We start from the raw sequence: 23,329 nt of genomic DNA on the forward strand, positions 1-23,329 counted from the left end.
AAGATCCCTGGCTGTGAAGGGTGTGGCTGTCTACAGTTCATAATTTTTGCTGATGAAAGACAACTTAACATGTGACCCAAAAATCTGTCCAAAATATATAACAAAGAGTCAAGCGTATTCCTTATAGGCACAATAGACACAACAGAAAGATCTGTTTAATGCTAAATGCGGAACATTTCAGACAAAGCTATAACAAGAACACTGAGACAAGAATGTGGTGGACTTTCTCCACACTCCAGAAAAGTTACATAGTGCATCTTTAAGTGTTTGAGAGAGGCTTTTTTAATCAACCCTGTGGGTTTTTTCACACCGGATCAAAGCTGATCAGTCATGGTGAGTCTGTGGTGTTGGACTGTGAACATACAGACTACAGCGCAGAACCAGAGCTGTTTAAACTGTATATGTCCTGAAAATGTTCCCCTTTCAGATTTACAGTGCAGTTTGTTTAATTCAGACACAATAAGTCACTAGATAGTAGTAGTTGAGCCAAAGGGGTGTGAAGGGGACATCCAAAACCAATTCAGTATGTATAATTTCATAACTGACGTTCACTTGATGTGGGATAAACAAAATATGAGGAGTTAAATTGAGGAGTCACTTTTTTGACATGATATCTTTCCAGTTGTTTTTCTGTATCTGAACTAAGTGCTAACCCATATTTAAGTCATGTTTCTGCCATTATGTCGAAAGCAAGTTTCAACAGCTGATGGTAAAGTTTGTAGTGTCTGCAGATAAGATTTGCAAATCATTTAATTCTGCGTTTACTACATTTACGCATTTTCCCCAAACCTTGTTCTGTAAAATGTGTACTTATGTCCAAGAGTAACATTAGCAGTAGGCACTAATCATGGCATCTGCATTCTTAGAAGTCAAGCAATACGCCTCTATCAAGTGTGTATATGATGCCTTTCTATATTTAGTTATGACAGGAGGCTGATTCACTTCTCATTACCCCACAGTGTACCACAGTTGATTAACTTACATAAACACCACTAAGACATATCAAGTTCCACACTTTGCAAGCCCTCTTCAAAATATGATACCCTTTTATTTTAATGTATTTCAAATTCAGCTACTTATTCCCCACCAAGATTAAGTTTGCACAGGTGTTGACTGTAAAGCATGTTGCAGTAGTGTTTGCTGTGGTCAACATTTGGAAATCTCCAGCTCTTGGTGTGAGGATCCAATGACCTTTATGCTCCTATAAAGACCCCTACACATGTAGTGCAGGATGCATCATCTAACCAAAACCATTTAACAGTGTAAGCAGATCTGCCAACAGGAAGCAGAAGAGTATATTTAGAGTTGATTATCACATCTTGTGCAGTTCTTTGCATACAGTATATTAACATGATCTGTTATTATTATTATTGAAATAATCAGTATACCACACCATAATGTAACTGCCAACTGAGAGTATAGAGAGAGTAGCATTTGTATTCTATTTCCATATGGTCATATGCTGTGCATTGGTGTATATTAAAAAAGCTGTAGATAAAATACATCTCTGATTTTGATATGAACTATAAGAGCAAACATAACAGATAGCATAAACGTCAGCATGGCCACAAAGGTCACGTCATGAGAAATAATTTTCCTGTGTGAACTCGAGGTTATTTGAGCCAAATGTCAACATGTGCTTGATAAAATGTGTGTTATTTAATCAAACATCCACACCGCCACAACATCAGTGCAATTATTGACACGATGAGATAGTGTTCAGAGAAAGTCAACATGCCTAGTGATTTTTATGGCTTTGTCTTTTATTGTTGTAAACGACTTCTCAGCATCACTAGTGGGAAGTACTTTACTCAGGTAGTGTGTTGGTTTACAGTTTATTAAGTGCCCCCAGGTTTGATCCTGGCCTGGGTTTCTTTTGAACTCATATCATTGTGTGACCACTAAAATGCAGTTATTTAGTTATGAATTTTGTTGAGAGCTTATGAGCATATGTCTCATTCTGGTAAAGGTGCAGTCTGCAGTGCCCAGTCCTGGTTTTAAACTTGCTCTAAAAAGTTCCACTAGAGGTGACACAGGGATGTGGGACATAAGCTGTAGTGGTGCATATAGAAGGTGTAAGGTGACGGTGGGTCTGGCAGCACCAGGTGCACAGGAATGTGGTGCTGTGTGATGGATCCTTAGTGCCCCACACTGCCAGGCTATTTATACTGCCCTGTGGGAAAAGAACGGCCCAAAGCATCGGACTGAACGGTTTACAGTGCACATCTACTCACACACAAGCATGCCCCCGAAACGCTCAGAAACATTGAAAAAGGCCAGTGAATATATACTTTAATGTAATTTCCCAAAGCTTTGATTTAAATAAAATACCCCTTTGAAAAACATTTCTTATTACTAAAGGTTACTTTTAAGTAAAGGGTCTTATGGATACTGTTGTCCTGTAATAGGTCAGTATATTGATGTTAAAGGCAATGCTATGGTAAGTTGTGAGTGAAATCTATTTCCCAGCAACCTATTGTACTTTTACTGGTCACTGGTCACACTACAGTAGTACATTAGAGGCTATATGATGTTATCTTAACCTTTCTCTTATGTATTTTTTCCTGGATCAATGGTATAAATCATTATTTGATTGTAGATAAATCATATCAACAAAAGAACAGTATATGTATTTTAGTACAGACTACCACTTGTAGTAATCAGCATTGAAATTTGACCTTGAGAAACACGGTTGGTAGCGTCTCAAACTGCTGATCTGTGTTTATGTGGTGGGTGCTGGGAGTAATGGTAGAGGACCTGAAGTTAACATCTTGACCCTAAAATAATCCACCGTAGCAAATCTACACAATATGGCACCGAGTACTTTTGGCCTTTCACAGGGTTTCACAGAGGTCAGAGCCATTCCCTGCAAACTCCCGCCTAGGACACTCTACATCTCTCTCTCTCTCTCTCTCTCTCTCTCTCTCATACATGATCACATATAGATTCACATGCACATTGGAGCACACATGCACACTGACAGATGCCAAAACATAAACACACTGCAGTACTGACATGCACAGTTAGGACGTCTATCATTCCTGGTTTGTCTGGTCCCAGGGGGCATTAGGGTCAAAGTCACAGGTCATGTTTATCACACAGATGGCACAGGAGAGACTAGGAGATGTGGGAAAGTGTTGAAATGTTCTGCTGAAGTCATAGTAAAATGGGATAATGTTATATACTTCTCTTTTTGTAATCTCAGTCAGAATACATTCAACTTGCTGATCAAATATGATTTCATCAGATATCTGAGTCAGATGTCAAGATTATTTGGTTGTCGATTTTACAGGTCACAGTATGACTGTAAGAATAAAAAAAAAAACATAAATAAGTAATTTCTAATCAATTAATATGCTAAAAAGTAACCCTAATATGAAGTAATTTTCACATTAACTGTATTTTATTATTCAAGCTTGAGTTCATAGAGCTGGTCTCATACTAGAGGAATGGTGATCTATTAGAAAAAATGTTACTTCTCAGTCGTAACCCTAATGTTTGATATTGTCTGTTTTGTATTGTATTGGTTTGTGTGTTTTGTTTTGTTTTATAAGAAGTTTGTTTTTGTTTTTTTATATGAAGGTTTGTTTTTTTTCCTCATGCCTAAATTAGAAGCATTTGCCCGGGAGCACCTTGTGTTTATCTCTGAAAGTTCTCTGTCGGGAAAGTGAGTGTGCTCGACACATCTCGCCGGGTTAATTGTTTCATAAATTCACAAGCTGCTAAAAGACAAGCATGGCTGGTATTCACACCTCAGTCTCAGCCCCTTACTTTCTCACAGTCACAGCCATACATTGTGTGTGTCAGGCATATTGCAGCTAATAAATCTGCTATGTTATCTATTTGGGGAAAGATGCATGGGAACTTCACTCATGGCATCAACACTGGTACGATTGTCATGAATTGTTCTGGGTGTCTTGATGGGAAAAAAAAAAAAAGTATATAAAGGGAAAGTTTATATCAATTTAATTGATTGCCACTCTGACACATTATGACATGGTCTTATAGTTTAGATAAAGGTCATTCTAAAACAATCTAGGAAAGATACAGTTACAGTCATCTGCATAATACAAAAAGAAATATGAGAGATAATTTTTTTGTTTTAAATATTACTTATCTCTGTCGTTAAGTTACACATTCTTTCAACTGTGTTTTTTCAAATATATAACACAGTTAAATATGTATGTATTTATATTATTTTGTTATCTGTGAATTTTTCTTTGTTTTCTTTCTCCAATTTCATTTACATCTTCTTGTATTTCTCTTCCCATATCCACTTGTTGGCATCTCAGGAGGACACACGTGGATATGATGCGTAAACAGTCAAACAGAGAAGTTCAAGTTTTATTGTCCCTTAAAACTAGTGGTGATAAAACTGCCCTTATTGTGCGGATGGTCCAGTCTAACTCCACTCTGGCCCCCCCACAGATAAGCACCCAGTTCCCAGGATGGTGTGTGTATGGTGCAGGGCAATAACCTGACAGGTTCCACAGACTTCCTCTTTTTGGTCTTCTGTGTTTTATGGCCTGCTCCTCTGCAGTACAGCTGCTGTGTTTGAGCGCAGCTTCCCTCTGCTCTGATTGGACAAGACCTTTGTTTGTGGTGGTACTGATGAGTAGAACATCATACCGGTATCAGGCATTGGTCTTGATACATGTAAAATGGACGGAAACAGCTCTGGAAGATAAATAACAGGCTATGTAACTCATTTAGATTTTAATAACTGTATTTTAAGGAAATAAGGTTATTTTCAGTTTATGTACAGACATCAGTTTATATTGACATATCTTAAAATATCTTGGAAATGAGAAAGCTGGATTGGTGCATCTCTGGTCAAGATTAAACGGTTAATTAACGTTTTTTTTGTTTTTTTTGTTTGCTTGTTTGTTTTTTCTAAACACATAAATAATAAGGTTGACGGTATCCACACAATTGTTGATTGATATATTGCACTTTACTTGAGAAAGACATGCAGACCCCACACATATGAAGGGAGACTTGGAAAATTGGGTAATTTCTGGTAATGCTTGGATCCGAACTTTGGAATTTTTAATGCATTCTGACCAAGATTTATTTGCAGACAATTTCTGATACAGAGACTAGAAAACTAGTTGGGCATCTCTGGCACGGCACTAAACTGGTTCAAGTCCTGTCTAGAAAACAGGGAGTACTTTATTGAAATTGGAAAATGTGTGTCAGATAAAATGCCCCAGGGGTCAAACCTTGTTCAATCTCTACATGCTGGCATTAAACTAAGAGTCGGGGGTGAAGCCCTGTTCCATGCATGGTGCCCTCTGGGGCCACGGGCCACGGGGTCATCAAATAGGTCTCTGCTGTTGTAGGATGGAAATAATGCATTTGTCTCCAGTAGATTAGACTACTGTAACGTCCTGCTCACTGGCCTCTGCAAACGAGCCTCAAGACAGCTGCAATACATCCAGAACGCTGCTGCTTGGGTCCTGACTAGAACCAGGAAGTACTTCACACATGTGTCCTGTGCTCAAGTCTCTGGCTCCTGTGGCTCAGAGAATAGACTTTAAAGCAGCTCTGCTTGTGAACAAGTCTCTCCATGGACCAGCACCGAAGTACATCTCCAACTTGTTAGTGCCACATGAACCATCTCACACTCTGAGGACTTCAGGGACCGGCCTCCTGCTGGTGCCCAGAGTCAGGACTAAACATGGGGAATCAGAGTTTCAGTTTTATGCAGCTAAAACCTGGAACAGTCTTCCTGAAGATGTGAGACAGGCCTCTACTTTCATAATGCTTAAATCCAGGCTCAAAATATTTTTTATTCTACTCTTTTTTCCTTTAATGTTAATTTTATGATGATTATTTGTGATTATTTATGTTTTGACTTGTTGTATTGCGATTGTAATCTTTCTTATTCGGTAAAGCACTTTGAATTACTTTGTGTATGAATTGCGCTATGCAAATAAACTTGCCTTGTCTTGCCTTCTGATGAGTGTAGCAGAATTTATTCTATTGTTAGATATTTACAATTTTGTCTTTCTTTTGAGCAGACATGACCTTTTAACGAGACATCTTGTGTTACTAGGAGAAGCTGAGAAGAATCAATGAACTTGTAAACTTCACCTCAACAATGGCTTCCTTTGACTGTCTCCTCGTGACGCTGTGAGACCATGGCAAACACCTCACGTGAGACAAAAGTGACATTGAGAGTCTGAGGTTTAAAGTCACGGTGAAGGTCGTGTCTCTTTTTCCTGTTCCTTTAAGAAGTCTTGTGGTTATGGTTGTGTCTCAACAGGAAACTTAATCAAGGCTAAAACATTTCTGGTGAGACACACATACCACAGATTTTGTCCTTGAAACTCGATAAATGCACATAAGATGTTATATCCGCTTTTACCTGTCTGGGCATGAGTTGTGTTCGTATAGGGCTGAGTATGCGTGTTTACAATGTGTGCTGTATTTCTAACTCCTGATCACACAAAGTATTTTAATCCAATCAGCTTCGTTTTCACATGACGGTCACACACTGCTGCTGCCATGGAAACGGTGCAGGAAGGAGAGAGAGAGCCTTAAATTACTGTGACAGTTACACTTTTGACTTAAGTCTACATGGAGATTCAAGTTTCTCTTCCCTTTTGTATCAATGGAGAAGATATACAAGCATGGAAAATGACTGTTACAGTTTTTCCATGTTCCAAAACTCTGTTAAACAGTGGTGGGAAAGTAGTCAATGTGTATATTAAGGTATTGGTAACTTAAAATAGTGTGACTCAATTATAGATTATATAAAAGGACAAATTTCGCTGTCATGTCTACAAACCATATTATGTCTTGGTATGTCTTAGTAGGTCTTGTATGTCTTACCACCACTTGTCACTATTGTATATGTATGTATGATCACTATGTTTGTATGTCTTGGATTAAATTTAAAAAAAAAGAAAAAAAAAAAAGAAAGAAATACTGACTGTTTAGTTTGTGAAATTCGTGTACCAGTACAAATTCAAGTAATTACTTATGTAGGCCTTCTGTCTGCTTTATAAATTCAAATTTGTAAAGTTACCACCACATGAAAAATAATTAACTAATACATGTGGAAAATATAAGGTGATACAGTACAATTACAACTAAGTAAAATAAATGCAAGTTATATTTTCTCAAAACAAATCTTTCAGTGTCTTTCCAAATGACAGAATGAATTTTAGACAATGACCTTGTTACCCTGAATAATCTGATTTAAGTGTAAAGTAACCAGGTAAAGCAGAGTATGTTTTCTGTAGACCTACATCTAAAGGTTAAAAGGTGAGCTTTGTCCTGTGGTTTAGAGCTGGCACGCAACTCTGCAGCTTCTCATTTTTGTTTACCGTCATTTCCTGCTATACCTACATTTTTAAACGGAACTGTGCAATTCTAGGTGTAGGGCTCCATCTGGTGATCACAAATAGAAGTATCTCAACAGCACTTGCCCAAACTTTTATTTCGAGTCACGTGGTAAAGGCTTGACTATCATTTCTCAATCAGTTCCAAAGATTTATCATAGTTTGAAGCAAATTATTTTTATTATTTGATAAGAGAAAGAACAAAATGTTTCCTTTACACATCCTCCGTTTTTAACAGTCTTTAAATTGTCCCCACTCATTTATACAGCTTACAATATAAGTAAACAGAATTGGGCATTTATTATTTTCAAGACATGCACTTTCAAGATTAGTTGAAGGGCAGCATAAAGATAAAGAACAATATGGCCAAAAACAGATTAATTAACAACATAGGAAAACTGAATCTGGATCAGAAAATACATAAAAACAATCTTAAATTAGTTGCCGTTGACATTTTTTGAGCATAATGACAAAATCAGTATATATTTTTTTAAATTATCGAGTCATTCTAATGGTGATTTTTACTATGTGAGTTATATAATTACACATACTTTATTATGTGCATGAACCAGCCTTTAGGCAGATCAGTCATGAAGTCTTCTGACAAAACCTGTCATTGTACTGTGCAGATTTCTAAACAAGAAAGGTGTGTACACTTCCATTTCCATCACAGATTAAGAGAAATCCACACACATCTTCATTCATCTTTGCTTTGCATTTTAAGATTTTAAGTTCCACCTGTAATAATAAAACTTCATTTGTATCGAAAGCACACTTTTGTTGAGAGTCAAAAACAAACTCGCTAGTAAAGTCTTATTTAGAGCAGGGATCCTGGTTTTAGTTTGTAAGTGGTGGCTTTTAATGTCTACAGATTCGGTGTAGCTCAGTTTGCTTTGATACTCCTTTTCCTCTTCTTGAGTTTCTCTCTCAGAGCCACCAGAAGCGTACATACACAATGAGCATGATGAAAAAGACACCACCAGCCGCAAGCTTGGCATAAGTAGAGCGGGTGTTTAGATACTTGGCATCACTTCTGTACTTCTTTGACAAGGATGACAAGTTAATGGCCTTGGAGTCCAGAGCTGCAAGAAAAAAAAACACAAACAGGTAATACAGTCCATAACATTTACACATGGTTGAATAATGGATTTTATGCTAATCTGAATAACAAAGGCACCTGTAGCAATGCCAGAACCTCTGATGCAAGATACTGGTTAAGGGTAAGGCCAAACTATCTATTTAGAGGCTGTTGTTGGCCTCATTATTTATTTTCTGTATAGTGCTGTTCTACAGTTACTTGAGGAACAAACAATATGTTTATTTATTTGAGTTTGAAGGAAAAAAAAAATCTGTTGATATTATATAGTGTGCTGGCAGATACTAGTAATGATATTGGAACTGACAATGCTGGATCTTCTCTAATATGAAGGATAATATTTACATACCAGAAAGGGCCTCTCCTCGCTGTAGAACCTCTTCTATGTTAGCCACCATAATTCTCTGAACATCCTGGAGCTCTGTGTTGATGCTTCCCAGATTTCTTCGTGCTCGGCTGTCGATGTAAGACTTTTTGGTTTTCTGGATGTAAGAGTCTAAGAAAATAAAAAAGAGATTACACAGTGAAATGACAATCTGAGGTTTTGCATCTTTGTATTCAATTTTAGTAAAATTTTAGGATACCTTTGTTATTTGATATTGTATTATAACACATATTATAAGACAGAAAAAGTGCAGTACGAACTGTAACAGGAGTGAAATATTGATTTGCTTACCAAATTCAATAAAGGCGTAAGGTCTGGACACAGTGGGAACCCTTTTTCCATGTTGCTCGTGAAACTCTGCCTGCAGGTCTTCAAGGTAAGCAAAAGCTAGCTTCTTAGGGAAACTGGCCTCACATAACACCAGGTAACACACACCTTTCTCTATACAATAACTGTAAAAAATAAATAAATAAAATTGTTATAATACTTTATATATTATAGTTTTGGCTCTTTTAATGAATATGAAAACTTACTGGAAAGTGACTGAGCCAGCCTCCAGTGTGCAGCGGGTTGGACTCTGCTCATTGAGTTTCCTGAAGAGCTGCTTGGCTTGACTCTGATATTGCTGGATGTCTCGACCCAACTAAATAAAAACACAAAAACACCAGTTGTTAGATTTAATTAAAGAATTAATCAAGGGTTTGTATATCAGGCTGGAAAATGACAGTAACAAAAACCTCACTATATTACAAATACATAAAAATACCTGGACAAAACAATTGCATTTCCACTGTATCACCTTGCAATCAACTACAGTGCAGGCAGACAGTCTGTGATGCTACATTGGAAAATGTATAATGGTTTTCTTCATCCGACTGATGTAATAAATTTTGGACAGCAATGTAGTATCACAGATCCATTAATTAAAGCAGAGACACCACAAACCTTTTCACTCCCCTTTATGAAAGCAAATAAGAGAGTAGAGAAAGATATTAGACCATAACAAAACATGCAATCATAACCATACCCCATCATAAAATCTCATTACCACTCAAGGTGGTAATGGTGCTGGGAGCTTTATCAATTAAAACTCCTCAAACAATGACAGACTATGTGGCATTTTTTCTAGTGACCAAAGAGTTTCTAGTTTTTTCCTACAGTGAGACAGTAGAGCTATAAATCTACAATATTAGTCCAAGCTATAGAACTGAATCTAACATATTCATATCAGGTCCTTAAGGTAAATATAAGGCTGCTCTAAAACAGGTTGGCCTACTGTCTACTGAACGCCTAAAAGTACCAACAACACCCGGGTATATTTATATTCAGTCATGCAATAGGTCCAGATAATGAAATCATATTTACGTGGTTTGAATTGTGAAGATTCGAAAATGGTGTGGAATTGGAAGAAATTGCATTTTTATGGGGAAGTCAGCCAGCTTTTATCAACAGCATACAGGGGCCACATAAGCAAAAAGCAGTGAACATAATACCTGCTCGTCCTCCTGCATTGAAGCGGCCAGTGGGAGACCGTCGGCCAACCGAGCTATCATCGTCAACAGCACCATGTCGTCTCGAGGTTCGGCCCTGTTCTCCTCGACCCAATAAAGCACACAGGTAACAGCTACCTTTGCCTGACAGCCTGGAAACTGACAACACCACAGGCTGACGCGCTGAGCTGGCCGGAAGCGTTTTCGCTTTAAGTGTAACTTCTAAAACGTCCCCCCTTAGAACTGTAGTCACTGATGTAGAGTTCCGCGTGTTTGGTCTTTTGGTGAGCTTTAATTGCTGTGTTGTAATAAATGATTAAGAAAAAGTTACAAAAAAATGGACGTAAACTTTTATATGGAGGCTTTTATAGGCTGTAAGTTAGAATAGAACATATATGTTTAGAATATAACAATTAAACACACCTTTTTATTTATTTAGAAAAAATATAAACGATTGAAGATAAGATTTGATTATTCATACAAACAAAAAAAAAGTTTAATACTGAATCCTTTTCCGGCTCTGGATTTGTCTTTGAAGCCGTTGTCTGCAAAGATGATTCTCCCTATCATTTATACACCCTGAAAAGAAAACATACATAGACGGATATATTCTCAAACAGTGATACACTTATAAAATAGACTTTTATGAGAGGCTTACCCAAATGTGTGTTGGCTGTAAAGAATGTACTGCCGTAGGTTTCTAGGTTGAGATCCTCTCTGTAGACAGGACCATCATTCCACATAAGATCATATCCTCCCACTCTCTTTTCTTTACCATTGAGCCTACCACACAAAAAATATGGTCATACAAATGAATCATAACTTTTTAAAAATGTGTAAAAATTGACATGTTTTAAAAATATAAATACGATATGACTGATTAAAGTGGATTCCTGGAGGAGAAATGGATAGAGTTGTAGAGTAAGCAGACTGAAGAGCAAAGTGTCCTGCTATAACAATATAAGATACTGATAGTGAGACCATACTAGGGGCAATTCCATGCCATCAGGTCAATATGTCATTGCCGCTTAAAACATTATATTCACTGGTTCACAATATTGCATGAAGTACTTTCTTTATACTACATGAGACTGTGCCAGTCTTGATTCACCCAGGGGTACTCCCCATTAGACAGTAACTTGTAAAGTGAAGGAAACAAGGAAAGTATGTGTGTATGCATGTGTGTGTGTATGTGAGTGTGTGTGTGCAGGCATGTGTGCTGGTATATGCCTGTTTGGGCTGGGTACTTTTTAGACTAATATAATGTATAATGTATAATGTAAATTGTATATGTGGCATCCAATATGTATCAAGTATTATTTTAGAAGAAATGTTTATGCATTCATTGTGCAAGAGGATCCGTAAGGGGCCGGTGCATGAAGATCTGGGCGGCAGTCGAAGGCGGGGGCCTCGACGACCGGATCTCTGGCCATGGAGACTGGCTCTGGGGACATGGAATGTCACGTCGCTCGGGGGGAAGGAGCCGGAGCTTGTGCGGAAGGTTGAGCATTACCGACTAGATATAGTTGGCCTCGCCTCCACGCACAGTTTGGGCTCTGGAACCCAACTTCTTGAGAGGGGCTGGACTCTCCATTTTTCTGGCGTTGCCCGCGGGGAGAGGCGGTGAGCTGGTGTGAGCTTGCTCATTGCCCCACAGCTCAGCCACTTCGTGTTGGGGTTCACTCCGGTGAAAGAGAGGGTCGCGTCCCTGCGCCTTCGGGTCGGGGACAGGTCTCTCACTGTTCTGTCGGCCTACGGGCCAAACAGCAGTGCAGAGTACCCGGCCTTCTTGGAGTCCCTGGGAGGGGTACTAGACAGTGCACCGACTGGGGACTCCGTTGTTCTCCTGGGGGACTTCAACGCCCATGTGGGTAACGACAGTGACACCTGGAGGGGCGTGATTGGGAAGAACGGCCTCCCTGATCTGAACCCGAGTGGTGTTTTGTTATTGGACTTCTGTGCTAGTCACAGTTTGTCCATAACGAACACCATGTTCGAGCACAAGGGTGTCCATCGGTGCACGTGGCACCAGGACACTCTAGGTCGGAGGTCGATGATCGACTTTGTTGTCGTGTCATCTGATCTCCGACCGCGTGTCTTGGACACTCGGGTGAAGAGAGGGGCTGAGCTGTCAACCGATCACCACCTGGTGGTGAGTTGGATCCGCTGGCAGAGGAGGAAGCCGGACAGACCTGGCAGACCCAAGCGTATCGTAAGGGTCTGTTGGGAACACCTGGCAGAGCCTTCTGTCAGAGGGGTCTTCAACTCACACCTCCGGGAGAACTTCTCCCTGATCCCGGGGGAGGTTGGAGACATGAACTCCGAGTGGGCCATGTTCTCCACCTCTATTGTCGATGCGGCTGCTCGTAGCTGTGGTCGTAAGGTCTGCGGTGCTTGTCGCGGCGGCAATCCCTGAACCCGGTGGTGGACACCGGAAGTAAGGGATGCCGTCAAGCTGAAGAAGGAGTCCTATCGAGCCTTGCTGGCTCATGGGACTACTGAGGTAGCCGATGGGTACAGGCGGGCCAAGCGTGCCGCGGCTCGTGCGGTTGCAGAGGCAAAAACTCGGGGTTGGGAGGAGTTCGGGGAGGCCATGGAGGAGGACTATCGGATGGCCTCAAAGAAATTCTAGCAAACCGTCAGACGCCTCAGGAGGGGGAAGCAGCGCTTCACCAACACTGTTTACAGTGCGGGTGGAGAGCTGCTGACCTCGACTGGGGATGTTGTCAGGCGGTGGAAGAAATACTTTGAGGATCTCCTCAATCCTCCCGTCATTTCTTCCGAGGAGGAAGCAGAGACTGGGGACCCGGAGGTCTGAAGTCACCAAGGTGGTTGGCAAGCTCCTCGGTGGCAAGGCTCTGGGGGTGGACGAGATCCGTCCCGAGTACCTCAAGTCTCTGGATGTTGTGGGACTGTCTTGGCTGACACGTCTTTGTAACATCGCGTGGCGGTCGGGGACAGTACCACTGGAATGGCAGACCGGGGTGGTGGTCCCTCTGTATAAGAAGGGGGACCGGAGGGTGTGTTCCAATTACAGGGGAATCACACTCCTCAGCCTTCCCAGTAAGGTCTACTCCAGGGTACTGGAGAGGAGAATCCAACCGATAGTCGAACCTTGGATTCAGGAGGAGCAGTGTGGTTTTCGTCCTGGTCGTGGAACACTGGACCAGCTTTATACTCTCGAGGGTTCATGGGAGTATGCCCAACCAGTCCACATGTGTTTTGTGGATTTGAAGAAGGCATTCGACCGTGTCCCTCGTCCTTTGGGGGGTGCTCCGGGAGTATGTTGTCCGGGGCCCTTTGCTAAGGGCTGTCCGGTCCCTGTATGACCGGGGGAGGAGCTGTGTTCGCATTGCCGGCAGTAAGTTAGCCCTGTTCCCGGGGCATGTTGGACTCTGCCAGGGCTGCCCTTTGTCACCAGTTCTGTTCATTATATTTATGGACAGAATTTCTAGGCGCAGCCAGGGGCTGGAGGGGGTCTGGTTCGGGAACCACAGGATCTCATCTCTGCTGTTTGCGGATGATGTTGTCCTTATGGCTTCATCGAGCCAGGACCTGCAGCAGGCACTGGGGCGGTTTCCAGCCAAGTGCGAAGTGGCTGGGATGAGAATCAGCTCCTCCAAATCCGAGGCCATGGTTCTCGACTGGAAAAAGGTGGTTTGCCCTCTCCGGGTGGGTGGTGAGTCTCTGCCCCAAGTAGAGGAGTTCAAGTATCTCGGGGTCTTGTTCATGAGTGAGGGAAGGATGGAGCGTGAGATTGACAGGTGGATCGGTGCAGCATCTGCAGTGATGCGGTCGCTGTATCGGTCCGTTGTGGTGAAGAAGGAGCTGAGCCGGAAGGCAAAGCTCTCGATTTACCGGTCAATCTACGTTCCTACCCTCACCTATGGTCATGAGCTCTGGGTAATGACCGAAAGGAGAAGATCGCAGATACAAGCGGCCGAAATGGGTTTGCTCCGCAGAGTGGCTGGGCGCACCCTTGGAGATAGGGTGAGGATCTCAGTCACACGGGAGGAGCTCTGAGTAGAGCCGCTGCTCCTACACATTGAGAGGAGCCAGCTGAGGTGGCTCGGGCATCTGCTCAGGATGCCTCCTGGACGCCTCCCTAGGGAGGTGTTCTGGGCATGTCCCACCGGGAGGAGGCACCGGGGAAGACCCAGGACACGCTGGAGGGACTATGTCTCTCGGCTGGCCTTTGAACGCCTTGGGATCCCACCGGAGGAGCTGGAGGACGTGTCTGGGGTGAGGGATTTTTGGGAGTCCCTGCTTAGACTGCTGCCCCCGCGACCCGGTTCCGGATAAGCGGAACAAAATGGATGGATGTTTATGCATTCTTTTTGCACATTTAGATTTGCTCAGCTTGCTTAAATGTAAGCAAAATGCTAGTGCTGGAAAATATCAATAAGTTTTGTTGATGATTTTACTGAAATGCTTTCTGCCGTATGCACAGACTTTTATTTATGGTTTAGTCATTACAGGTGATTTTAATGTACATGTGGATAATGTGTTTGACAGAAACGCTAAAGAGCTCAGTTCGTCTGTCAGTATGTCAGTGAGCCCACCCACAACAGAGGGCACACTCTGGACGTGCTCATCACAAAAGGCGTAAATATTTCAAATGCCAGTGTGGTGGATGTTGCTCTATCTGATCATTTCTGTTTCTTCTTTGACCTGTCTGTTATTTCCAAACCAGGGGCTCATCCTGCAGTTGTTCGAAGGAGACACATAAATGATAAGACCAGGTGCACTGTGCATGGAAGCGATACACTTTGAAAATATCTCATGTTCTAATTTGAATGATTATAGAGGGCTGGGCGGACATCTCTGTCCGCCACTACGGCACTAAACTGGTTCAAGTCCTATCTAGAAAACAGGTAGTACTACAGGTTGAAATTAGAAAATGTGCCTCAGATAAAATGTGGGGTTCCCCAGGGGTCAATAGTGGGACCCCCCGTTCAATCTGCCATTAGGCCAGTTAATGCACATCAATAATGTGTTCTATCACAACTATGTAGATGACTCCCAGATCAATGTCTCACTGGCAGCAGGTGAATATGGACCAGTAGATTCACTCTGCCACTGCATCCAACAGATCAGTATGTGGATGCAAAACAACTTTCTCCAGCTAATCTCAGACAAGACTGAAGTCATAGTCTTTGGCCCACAGAAATACAGAGAAAGTGTCAGCAGTCACCTCCAGTCTGTCTCTCTAAAACCTTCAAATCAGGCTAGAAACCTAGGGGTAATAATGGACTCAGACTTGAACTTTAACAGCCACATCAAATCAATAGCATCTGCAGCTTTTTACAATCTAAAAGCATTGCCAAAATCAAAGGTACACTGTCAAAACCAGACTTGGAAAGACTTATCCATGCATTTTGTCTGCGGTAGGTTAAACTACTGTAACGGCCTGCTCACTGGCCTCTCCAAATGAGCATTAAGACAGCTGCAGTACATCCAGAATGCTGCTGCTTAGGTCCTGACTAGAACTAGGAAGTAAGAGCACTTAAGTCCTGTGCTCAGGTCTCTGCTCTGGCTCCTATTGCTCAATGAATAGGCTTTAAAGCAGCTCTGCTTGTGAACAAGTCTCTCCATGGCCTAGCACCAAAATACATCTCTGACATGTTAGAGCCATATGAACCATCTCACATTCTGAGGACTTCAGGAATCCGTTTCCTGTGGATACCCAGAGTCAGGACTGAACATAGGGAATCAGCATTTCAGTTTTATGCAGCTAAAACCTGGAACAGTCTTCCTGAAGATGTGAGACAGGCCTCTACTTTCATAATGCTTAAATCCAGACTCAAAACGATTCTGTTTAGCTGTGCATATGACTGAAAGGTTTTTATTCTGCACTTGTCTCCTTTAATGTTAATTTTATGATGATTATTTATGTTTTGATTTGTTATAGTGTGATGTTAATGTCTTTATTATTCTCTAAAGCACTTTGAATTACTTAGTGTATGAACTGGCCTATACAACTTGCCTTGCCTTGCCTACTCTTTTGAAATTTTGAGGGTAAAATTAAGCAATATAGGTTTAATTAAAACCATTTACCTTCCTTCCATATCAACAACATTTAATGTATCTTCCAGAAGACGACACTTCATCTCATAATCCTCTTTGCTGCTGGCTGTGAGTGATGGCGAGGCATTTACTTCGATTAGCCACCTTTAACAAGTCAAGACAATAAACAGAATTTAGTAATCAATATGACCCTTACAAGACTTAACTTCGAGAGCTGTGATACTGACGGCTTGAGGTTCTCATCCAGAAGAATGTCATAGCCATAAAGCTCAAAACAATGTTTATCATTAATGATAACTTTTTGCACACTCTGTAAGCTGCGGACAAAGATGTTATCTATGTCTTTGAAAAGGGTCTCTATCTTCTCTCTGCCATGTTTGGCTGTCAGATATCTGCGAAGCTGCTGCACCTGCCACTTGCATCCCTGAAGAGAAGGAGAGAATAGGAACATAAATACAGCATAAACAATCACAAAATAATAGCTGTAATTTATAGAACATAAAACCAAGTTAAGTCATACCCACCTTCTCAGGGTCATAGTCAGGGGCAGTTTTTTGAACAGCTACATTGGTCAAGTGCATATCTAGAATGTTTTTATTAAGGAGAACTGACAAACTTGAAATTAATTAATTGCATTTGATTTAATCAAAACAACACCCACAAAACATCTTTGTTAGACATGTACTTGGGTAAAAAGTGAAACATTATCATTATAAATAAGCAATGCAAGATACATTTGTCATCAATGCTGCTCAGGGAAAAACGAGTATTTGAGAAGCGTGCAAAGCCATCACGGTAGAGCCAGGCCTTCAAGGGAACATACTGTAAAACAAGACCAGAATAAGCCTCTGTTTCTAAGTAGTCTCTATAGATCAGTTTTACAACTTAAGTATAAAAAGAGGTACATACTGATGTGACCAGTACATAGACCCTCAGGTCAAATTTTCTCCCTGTGGTCAAAAAGAAAAAGCAATAACTCCAAAGTAAAAGTAATAATAATCATTCACATTACATTTTAACTCACCATTTATGAGATATGGGTTCTCTATATAACGCTGAGCAACATAGCTCTCAACTTGAGCCGCATCCTTCTGTTCCTCTGAGCGAGTGCCATCCTATCCATATTCAGCCAAAAAACATAAGAAGCATAAGATTGTACATAATGATTTTGTGACTAGGAATTATGACTATACCTTTTTCCAGTCCATGATGTCTTTTAACTTCTTAAACAGGAAAATACCTTTCCCCTGAGACTTTGCAACCTGAAAGAAGAAATATTTTTTCATATTGTCAATCTATTGCTGCTCATGAAGTGATTAGAAAATTTTTTATATTGGCCTGTTCACTCACTGGTTTCATGATCCAGGTGCTGCCAGGGCTTCTTTTAAACTCTTCTACAAAAAGATGATATTCACTGGGAAGTGTGAAAGTACAGGGGAAAAAATCACATTTAGATGCCTCCACGCGGCCCTCCTCTTTTTCAATGCTTTTGCGATATCGCTTAAGATTTTTCACCATGAGGTTTTTGCGAGTCAGCTGTGAAGCAAAACATCATAATTTATACATGGCTGATGGTTAGGTTTTTATCACTGAAAATCTCTCACCTCATAATGGTTGCGGAAATGGTTTATTCTCACATGTTCCTCCATGTAAGAATGATCAAAGTTTTCTCTTAGCCAGCCCACGTCACACCAGTTAAAGTCCCACTCTCCATCACTGATTGTTAAAGAAGACCATTAAGATTAACTAATTTAGTAATATTTCATTTTAGAATTTATTAAAACACCTCTTACTCTTTGACTTCTACCCAGCCTGGTCTCTGCCTCAGGACGTCCTGTATGGTGTTGTTCATCAGGCCACATTTATAGTACACAGGTATTCGGCCTTCTCTAGACTCATAATGAAAATTGGCACATATCATTTAGCTAAGCAGCAATTTGCTTCTCACAGTATTACAGACCAGAACGGTATTCAACATCAGCACTCACCGATCTTTTTTGTCACAGTCATTTAAGCCTTTGTTTCCAGATGTCTGAGCAGAAAAGAAATCAAATGAAATAGGCTGTTAGGACAGCAGAACAATTACCGTAATCAAACCTGAAATGAAAATTGAATCATTGCAATTATCAAAGCACGAAAGCTGTAATTATTTAGAGAATGTAATCTGTATGAAAGATACATTTCATTAACACCTGCAAACGTTGTTGTCCTGATGTACATGTGATTCTTAAGTTGATAGATTTTCTCTGAAATGCTCTTAGACCCATTACTTATTTGAAAAATCACAATAATTATCTTTAGGTTACACATTTAAGATAGTTACACCAAACTAAATCAACATCTGGGCAATGCTATAATAAAACATAGAGTTAAGTTATATTCTTTTAAAAAAAAGCTAGCAAAGGGGGCAAAGCTACGCACACAACACCCATGGAAATGCACGTCCCTGTCGATACCTTACACATAGCATAACTGTCTATTAGTTAGAATATAAGCTTCATTACCTTGCCTTTTGACATTCTGGATATAGTTGATAGTTTAGCCAAGTTAACTAGGGTTAATGCTAATGTTTTTAGAGTGAACACGGGTTAGCTCGTTTGGTCATAGAGCGCGTGCGTTGTTATGGTAACCCTAAAGACCCTAGAGAGGAGCGCGAGCCAACCATCGGGGGTCTAGTTAAAAATAAAAATTTAAAAGGGAAATAAATTAGTTAAGTGAATAGATTATATTCATAAGTTAAGGGGCATGACACATTTAAAACAAATACTCCTGCACAATGTTGTCTTTAGTAGTATTGAATGAAGATAACAACAAAACTAAATTACTTAAGTGTTATAGTATTACAGTACGACGGAGTATAAGGGTCACTTAAAAAAAAATAAAATAAATAAATAAATAATATATATATATATATATATATATATATATATATATATATATATATATATATATTATATATATATATATATATATTCATATATATATATATAGTATATATATATATATATATATATATATATATATATATATATATATATATATATATATATATATACCCAGTCGTGCTCTCATGTAAATTCAAACGGCGTCTCAAAGTGGAGACATAGGGCTATCTAAATATTTTACCATCATTACGGTAATCTGCCTCTGTTGTCCCTCGAAGGTGACGAATGAGAGCGCGGGTGCTGCGGGGATTTTCACACTCATTTATTCGATGCGTAAATGAATACGGATGGATGTGTAAAATAGAAGTAGTTGTGTGAAAAAATGCAGTAAATTATATGATACTTCGTTTAACATGATTTTTATGGCTATAAAAAAAAAGACAAAACCGTAATCCACATGATGAGCTCTGTTATCGCTTTCAAACGAAAAATGCGATTTTACTCCTGGCTGGCTATCAGAAGCTTCTGCCCGAACTATGCATCCCTCACTAATTCCATTCAGTGCAAGTCATCAGAGCAGTAATCATCATACAAGTAATTATGAACATGTAAGAAGTTCAATTGTGTTGTGCAGTATTATCTCATGACGTTGTGCAAGGTACATCAAAATGCACTGTACATGTAAGAATTCATAATACATTTACAAATAAATATATGTTTAACATTTTTGTATTAGGTGGTAGATCTTTCAGACACGATCATTTTAAAAGTAGCTCACATACTGAAAAAGTCTGAGCACCCCTGTATTACAGTATGGTCACCTAAAGCATAATTTGTCAAGTACAGAACATCATTAAAAAAACAAACAAACATATTTTCTGAAAAGCAGTTATATATAGCTTAATTTTACAACTCTAATATAGCCTAGTAGTGGTGATTAAAATATTCCCTTTGCAATAAAAACATGGAACAATACCAAAGTAATACTGCTGATTAAAACAAACACCCTACCTTTTGGCTAGAATGTAAGTGTAGTTTATATGAAATAAAGAACATAATTTGTGAGGATGGGTAATATGAACACAAAAACATATAAGCATTAAATGAGCTTACAATAAATTTAAGCAAAATTTCAGTAACTACCAGGGAGCTCTTATATTTGTAGGGCTCACATTTGCCTTCAAATTCACCTAGAGTCCTGAAAGAGGCTGTTATATTTCTGAAAGATGGACTTTGCATAATCTTGTGGACACTGAACCAGAGGAAGTCGAGGTGGACCAAGGCTCAAGCCAGACACATCAGACATCAGCTGCTTGTTCACTCCCACGTCAAATCCTGGAAAAGCACAAATATTTTAACCACACATAGAAAATTAACCCTCACCAAACCACAGATATCACTTACTGTTTTTCATGGCAAAACTTAAAAGTTCTTGCAACTTGAACTAAAAAGAAAATATAAGCAACAGTATTGTATTATTAAAATAAGAATTCATCCGATTACAAATAATAACAATAATAATGAAAATACTTGTATTGCCCGAGCTTGCAATTGGTCACCATTTTCAAAAGCAGTCATCAGCTTGTTCATATAACTTCCTACATAGTTATAGGTGCTATGAAGAAAAGGATTTGAATTAGAATTGGGAAGCTTATCAGTACATTTATTAACACTAACCTGCCTACTGCACCATTTGCACCCATTGCAAGACCAGCAAGTAATTGCTAAAATGCAAAATATATTGGACATTTTAGTGAATTATGTTTATAGTGGTGGTAGTCAAAATACAAAAACAATAAAACATAACATTAAGATAAATAAAAAAAGCTGCTGACCTCATCTACGCCATAAACCACAGCCCAATGTGGCCGACTTTTGCTAACACACTGACCAAAATCCATAAGGTCACACCCACTAAACTTTATTCCTCTGAAGGAGGGAACAAGCTCTTCAATGTCATTCAGCACATCTCGCACAGGCACTGTTAGGATCATTATTAGTTATTAATATATAATGGTAAATATATTACAATATCTTATTCTTCACTCAATCCATGCAGAATTGGCAAATGCAGACAGTTACCATTCACTCCAGTCATGGCTGGTAAATGATAGTAATAGAAGGGTAGAGTAGGAGCTGCCGAAGCCACCTCTCGCAGAAATGCTTTTATGTCATCTTAAATGCAGAGGACAGTTACTTGTGATGTTTTGTCAGTATGCAGTATAATGCATAAAACAGAAAAAGGAAAAAAAAGAGTGTAACATTAGCAAACCTGCAGTGCTGGGTTTGAAGAAGGATGGGGAGATGACAGCTATCCCATCTGCCCCAATTTGAGCCGCATGGCACGCCTAGAGCAAATGTTTACAAAGCTAAATGGCAAACTAACATTATGATGTCTATTCACATTCACAAACATAATTATTATTACAAATTTCCCAAGGTCTCTGAGTAAGCATATGGAAATAGCTTATAAGTAAGTTATAGGGCTGATAATTTTTGCCATGATATCCAACTAATTAATCAGTCAAATCAAGATACAGACTTTTTCTAGCAGTTTAGAGTACAAAATACAGCCTAAACCATCAATCGGTACATAATACAGTGTATACTGTTACACTGTGTAATCGAATCAATAAAAAACAAAATGTAAAAAAAGTAACAAATAATTGTCATCAGAAAATCTGTTCAACAGTTGTTTAAAATTTAATTGGAAATAAATCTTTCACCAAAAACTTACTAATTCCTGAGAATCTCTTAGGCACATGCAACCAACATGCACTATCACCTGATCCATTCTGTAGAAATACAGGCAAAAAAATCAAATGCTGGACTTTCTTTTTATCAATATAATACATACTTGTTTATTACATACTTTCCCTTGGCTTTATGGCACCAGTCTTCAGCCAATGCCTTCCTTTCAGCCAAACTTAAAGACACGCTCTCGCCAGTTGTTCCATTCACTAAAAAATGTTAAGAACATCATTCAAGCAAACTGTCTGGTCTGTGCTCAAGTCAACATGAGTACAGACCAGACAGTTTCCGTTAATTAGGACTTCAATATCAAAAAAGATTACATCACGACAGATAGAAAAAAACAGTTTAGAATGGTTTGTTATCCATTTCAACCTTATAATTCAATTTTATAATTTGTACCATGTTAATTATGAAAGCAGCATTAAAGTCAAGATAACTCAGACAAAGGCTGACACACAATAAAAATGTGGAATGTGGAAGTACTATAGAATTTCCTTTGGTATTAAGCTATACCGGACTTTCATTTTGTCTGAAAAGTATAAATTATAACCAGCTCTATCACAAAACACAGTAAATACTACTTAATACTCACCAAATATACTTTTTACATTTTGCTTCTCAATCAAATAGTCAATGTAAGGTCCAATCACAGACAAGTTGATTTCACTGTTGGGAGAAAGATTATATTCACATGTTTAACAACAGATTTCTGCTAAATCAGCAAAGAACTTAAATTGTGAGCTTCTGTGAAAAACACACCCTTCTGGCGTTAATGGAGTAAATGTGGCTGCAACGACTCCTGTCATTCTTGTTTCCGCAGCAGGAGCCATTTCTCACGCCCAGTACTGTGTTAGGGGACAAAAACACTGGAACATGCTCAAATGGACATACAAATATCCGAATATCATATTACATACACACAACAATGTGCGACCAACAAATAGCCTACATGCCCAGACTGCCTATAAAAACACGTACCTTTCTCTCTTTTGGGATGATATGATGAATAAGATGCAGTAAGATTATTTCGAACAACTCCAAAGTTCTTGTTGACGATTTGCACACATAAGGTAAAACGTGAGTCATGTGACATGAATCAAGTGATGCCGCAAGGCTTCTTGGGCAATGTGGTTCAAAGGTTGAAGTCGAAACAGACAGGGAAAAATCAAACATTCAAACGTTTAAGATAATCAAACTGATCAGAGAAGACTAAGCAAAAAGCGTAAAATAACTTTTAATATGAATGCATTGTGGGGCTAATGCATGTATTTGTGGGGCTCAAAATTGTTGGATAAGAAACTAAATATTTTATTTTATTTATTTATTTCTGAATAGATACATAT

At 39.4% G+C, this 23,329-nt stretch overlaps 3 protein-coding genes across 4 annotated transcripts; all 3 read right to left on the reverse strand.

Moving 5' to 3' along the window:
• Positions 1-7,504: 7,504 nt before the first annotated feature.
• Positions 7,505-10,531, reverse strand: sec22bb (SEC22 homolog B, vesicle trafficking protein b). The gene is made up of 5 exons (XM_033965469.2): positions 10,324-10,531; positions 9,364-9,473; positions 9,122-9,282; positions 8,795-8,941; positions 7,505-8,431 (listed from the first exon to the last, which is right to left on the reverse strand). The coding sequence occupies exons 1-5, from the start codon at positions 10,396-10,398 to the stop codon at positions 8,277-8,279; spliced, it is 648 nt and encodes a 215-aa protein (XP_033821360.1). The 5' UTR covers positions 10,399-10,531; the 3' UTR covers positions 7,505-8,276.
• A 285-nt stretch (positions 10,532-10,816) lies between these two features.
• Positions 10,817-18,883, reverse strand: ttll9 (tubulin tyrosine ligase-like family, member 9). The gene is made up of 14 exons (XM_055221355.1): positions 18,852-18,883; positions 18,336-18,379; positions 18,141-18,236; positions 17,952-18,063; positions 17,698-17,883; positions 17,541-17,609; positions 17,372-17,462; positions 17,257-17,297; positions 17,082-17,169; positions 16,872-16,930; positions 16,575-16,771; positions 16,378-16,491; positions 10,979-11,103; positions 10,817-10,899 (listed from the first exon to the last, which is right to left on the reverse strand). Exons 1-14 carry the CDS (start codon positions 18,864-18,866, stop codon positions 10,817-10,819), a joined length of 1,320 nt encoding a protein of 439 aa, XP_055077330.1. The 5' UTR covers positions 18,867-18,883.
• Positions 18,884-19,542: 659 nt separating this feature from the next.
• npl (N-acetylneuraminate pyruvate lyase (dihydrodipicolinate synthase)) lies at positions 19,543-23,072 on the reverse strand. Of its 2 annotated transcripts, XM_033965468.2 has the most exons (12): positions 22,965-23,072; positions 22,746-22,831; positions 22,579-22,652; positions 22,105-22,192; positions 21,970-22,027; positions 21,505-21,580; positions 21,315-21,407; positions 21,068-21,213; positions 20,910-20,956; positions 20,763-20,847; positions 20,637-20,676; positions 19,543-20,567 (listed from the first exon to the last, which is right to left on the reverse strand). In XM_033965468.2, the coding sequence occupies exons 2-12, from the start codon at positions 22,814-22,816 to the stop codon at positions 20,419-20,421; spliced, it is 927 nt and encodes a 308-aa protein (XP_033821359.1). In that variant the 5' UTR covers positions 22,817-22,831; positions 22,965-23,072; the 3' UTR covers positions 19,543-20,418. The 2 variants fall into 2 exon arrangements, with proteins under 2 accessions (XP_033821359.1, XP_055077138.1); XM_055221163.1 differs by having other exon boundaries at positions 19,839-20,567; positions 22,746-23,072.
• Between the last annotated feature and the right edge of the window lie 257 nt (positions 23,073-23,329).

This window comes from Periophthalmus magnuspinnatus, chromosome 4 (genome assembly GCF_009829125.3).
Source record: "Periophthalmus magnuspinnatus isolate fPerMag1 chromosome 4, fPerMag1.2.pri, whole genome shotgun sequence".
NCBI lineage: Eukaryota > Metazoa > Chordata > Actinopteri > Gobiiformes > Gobiidae > Periophthalmus > Periophthalmus magnuspinnatus.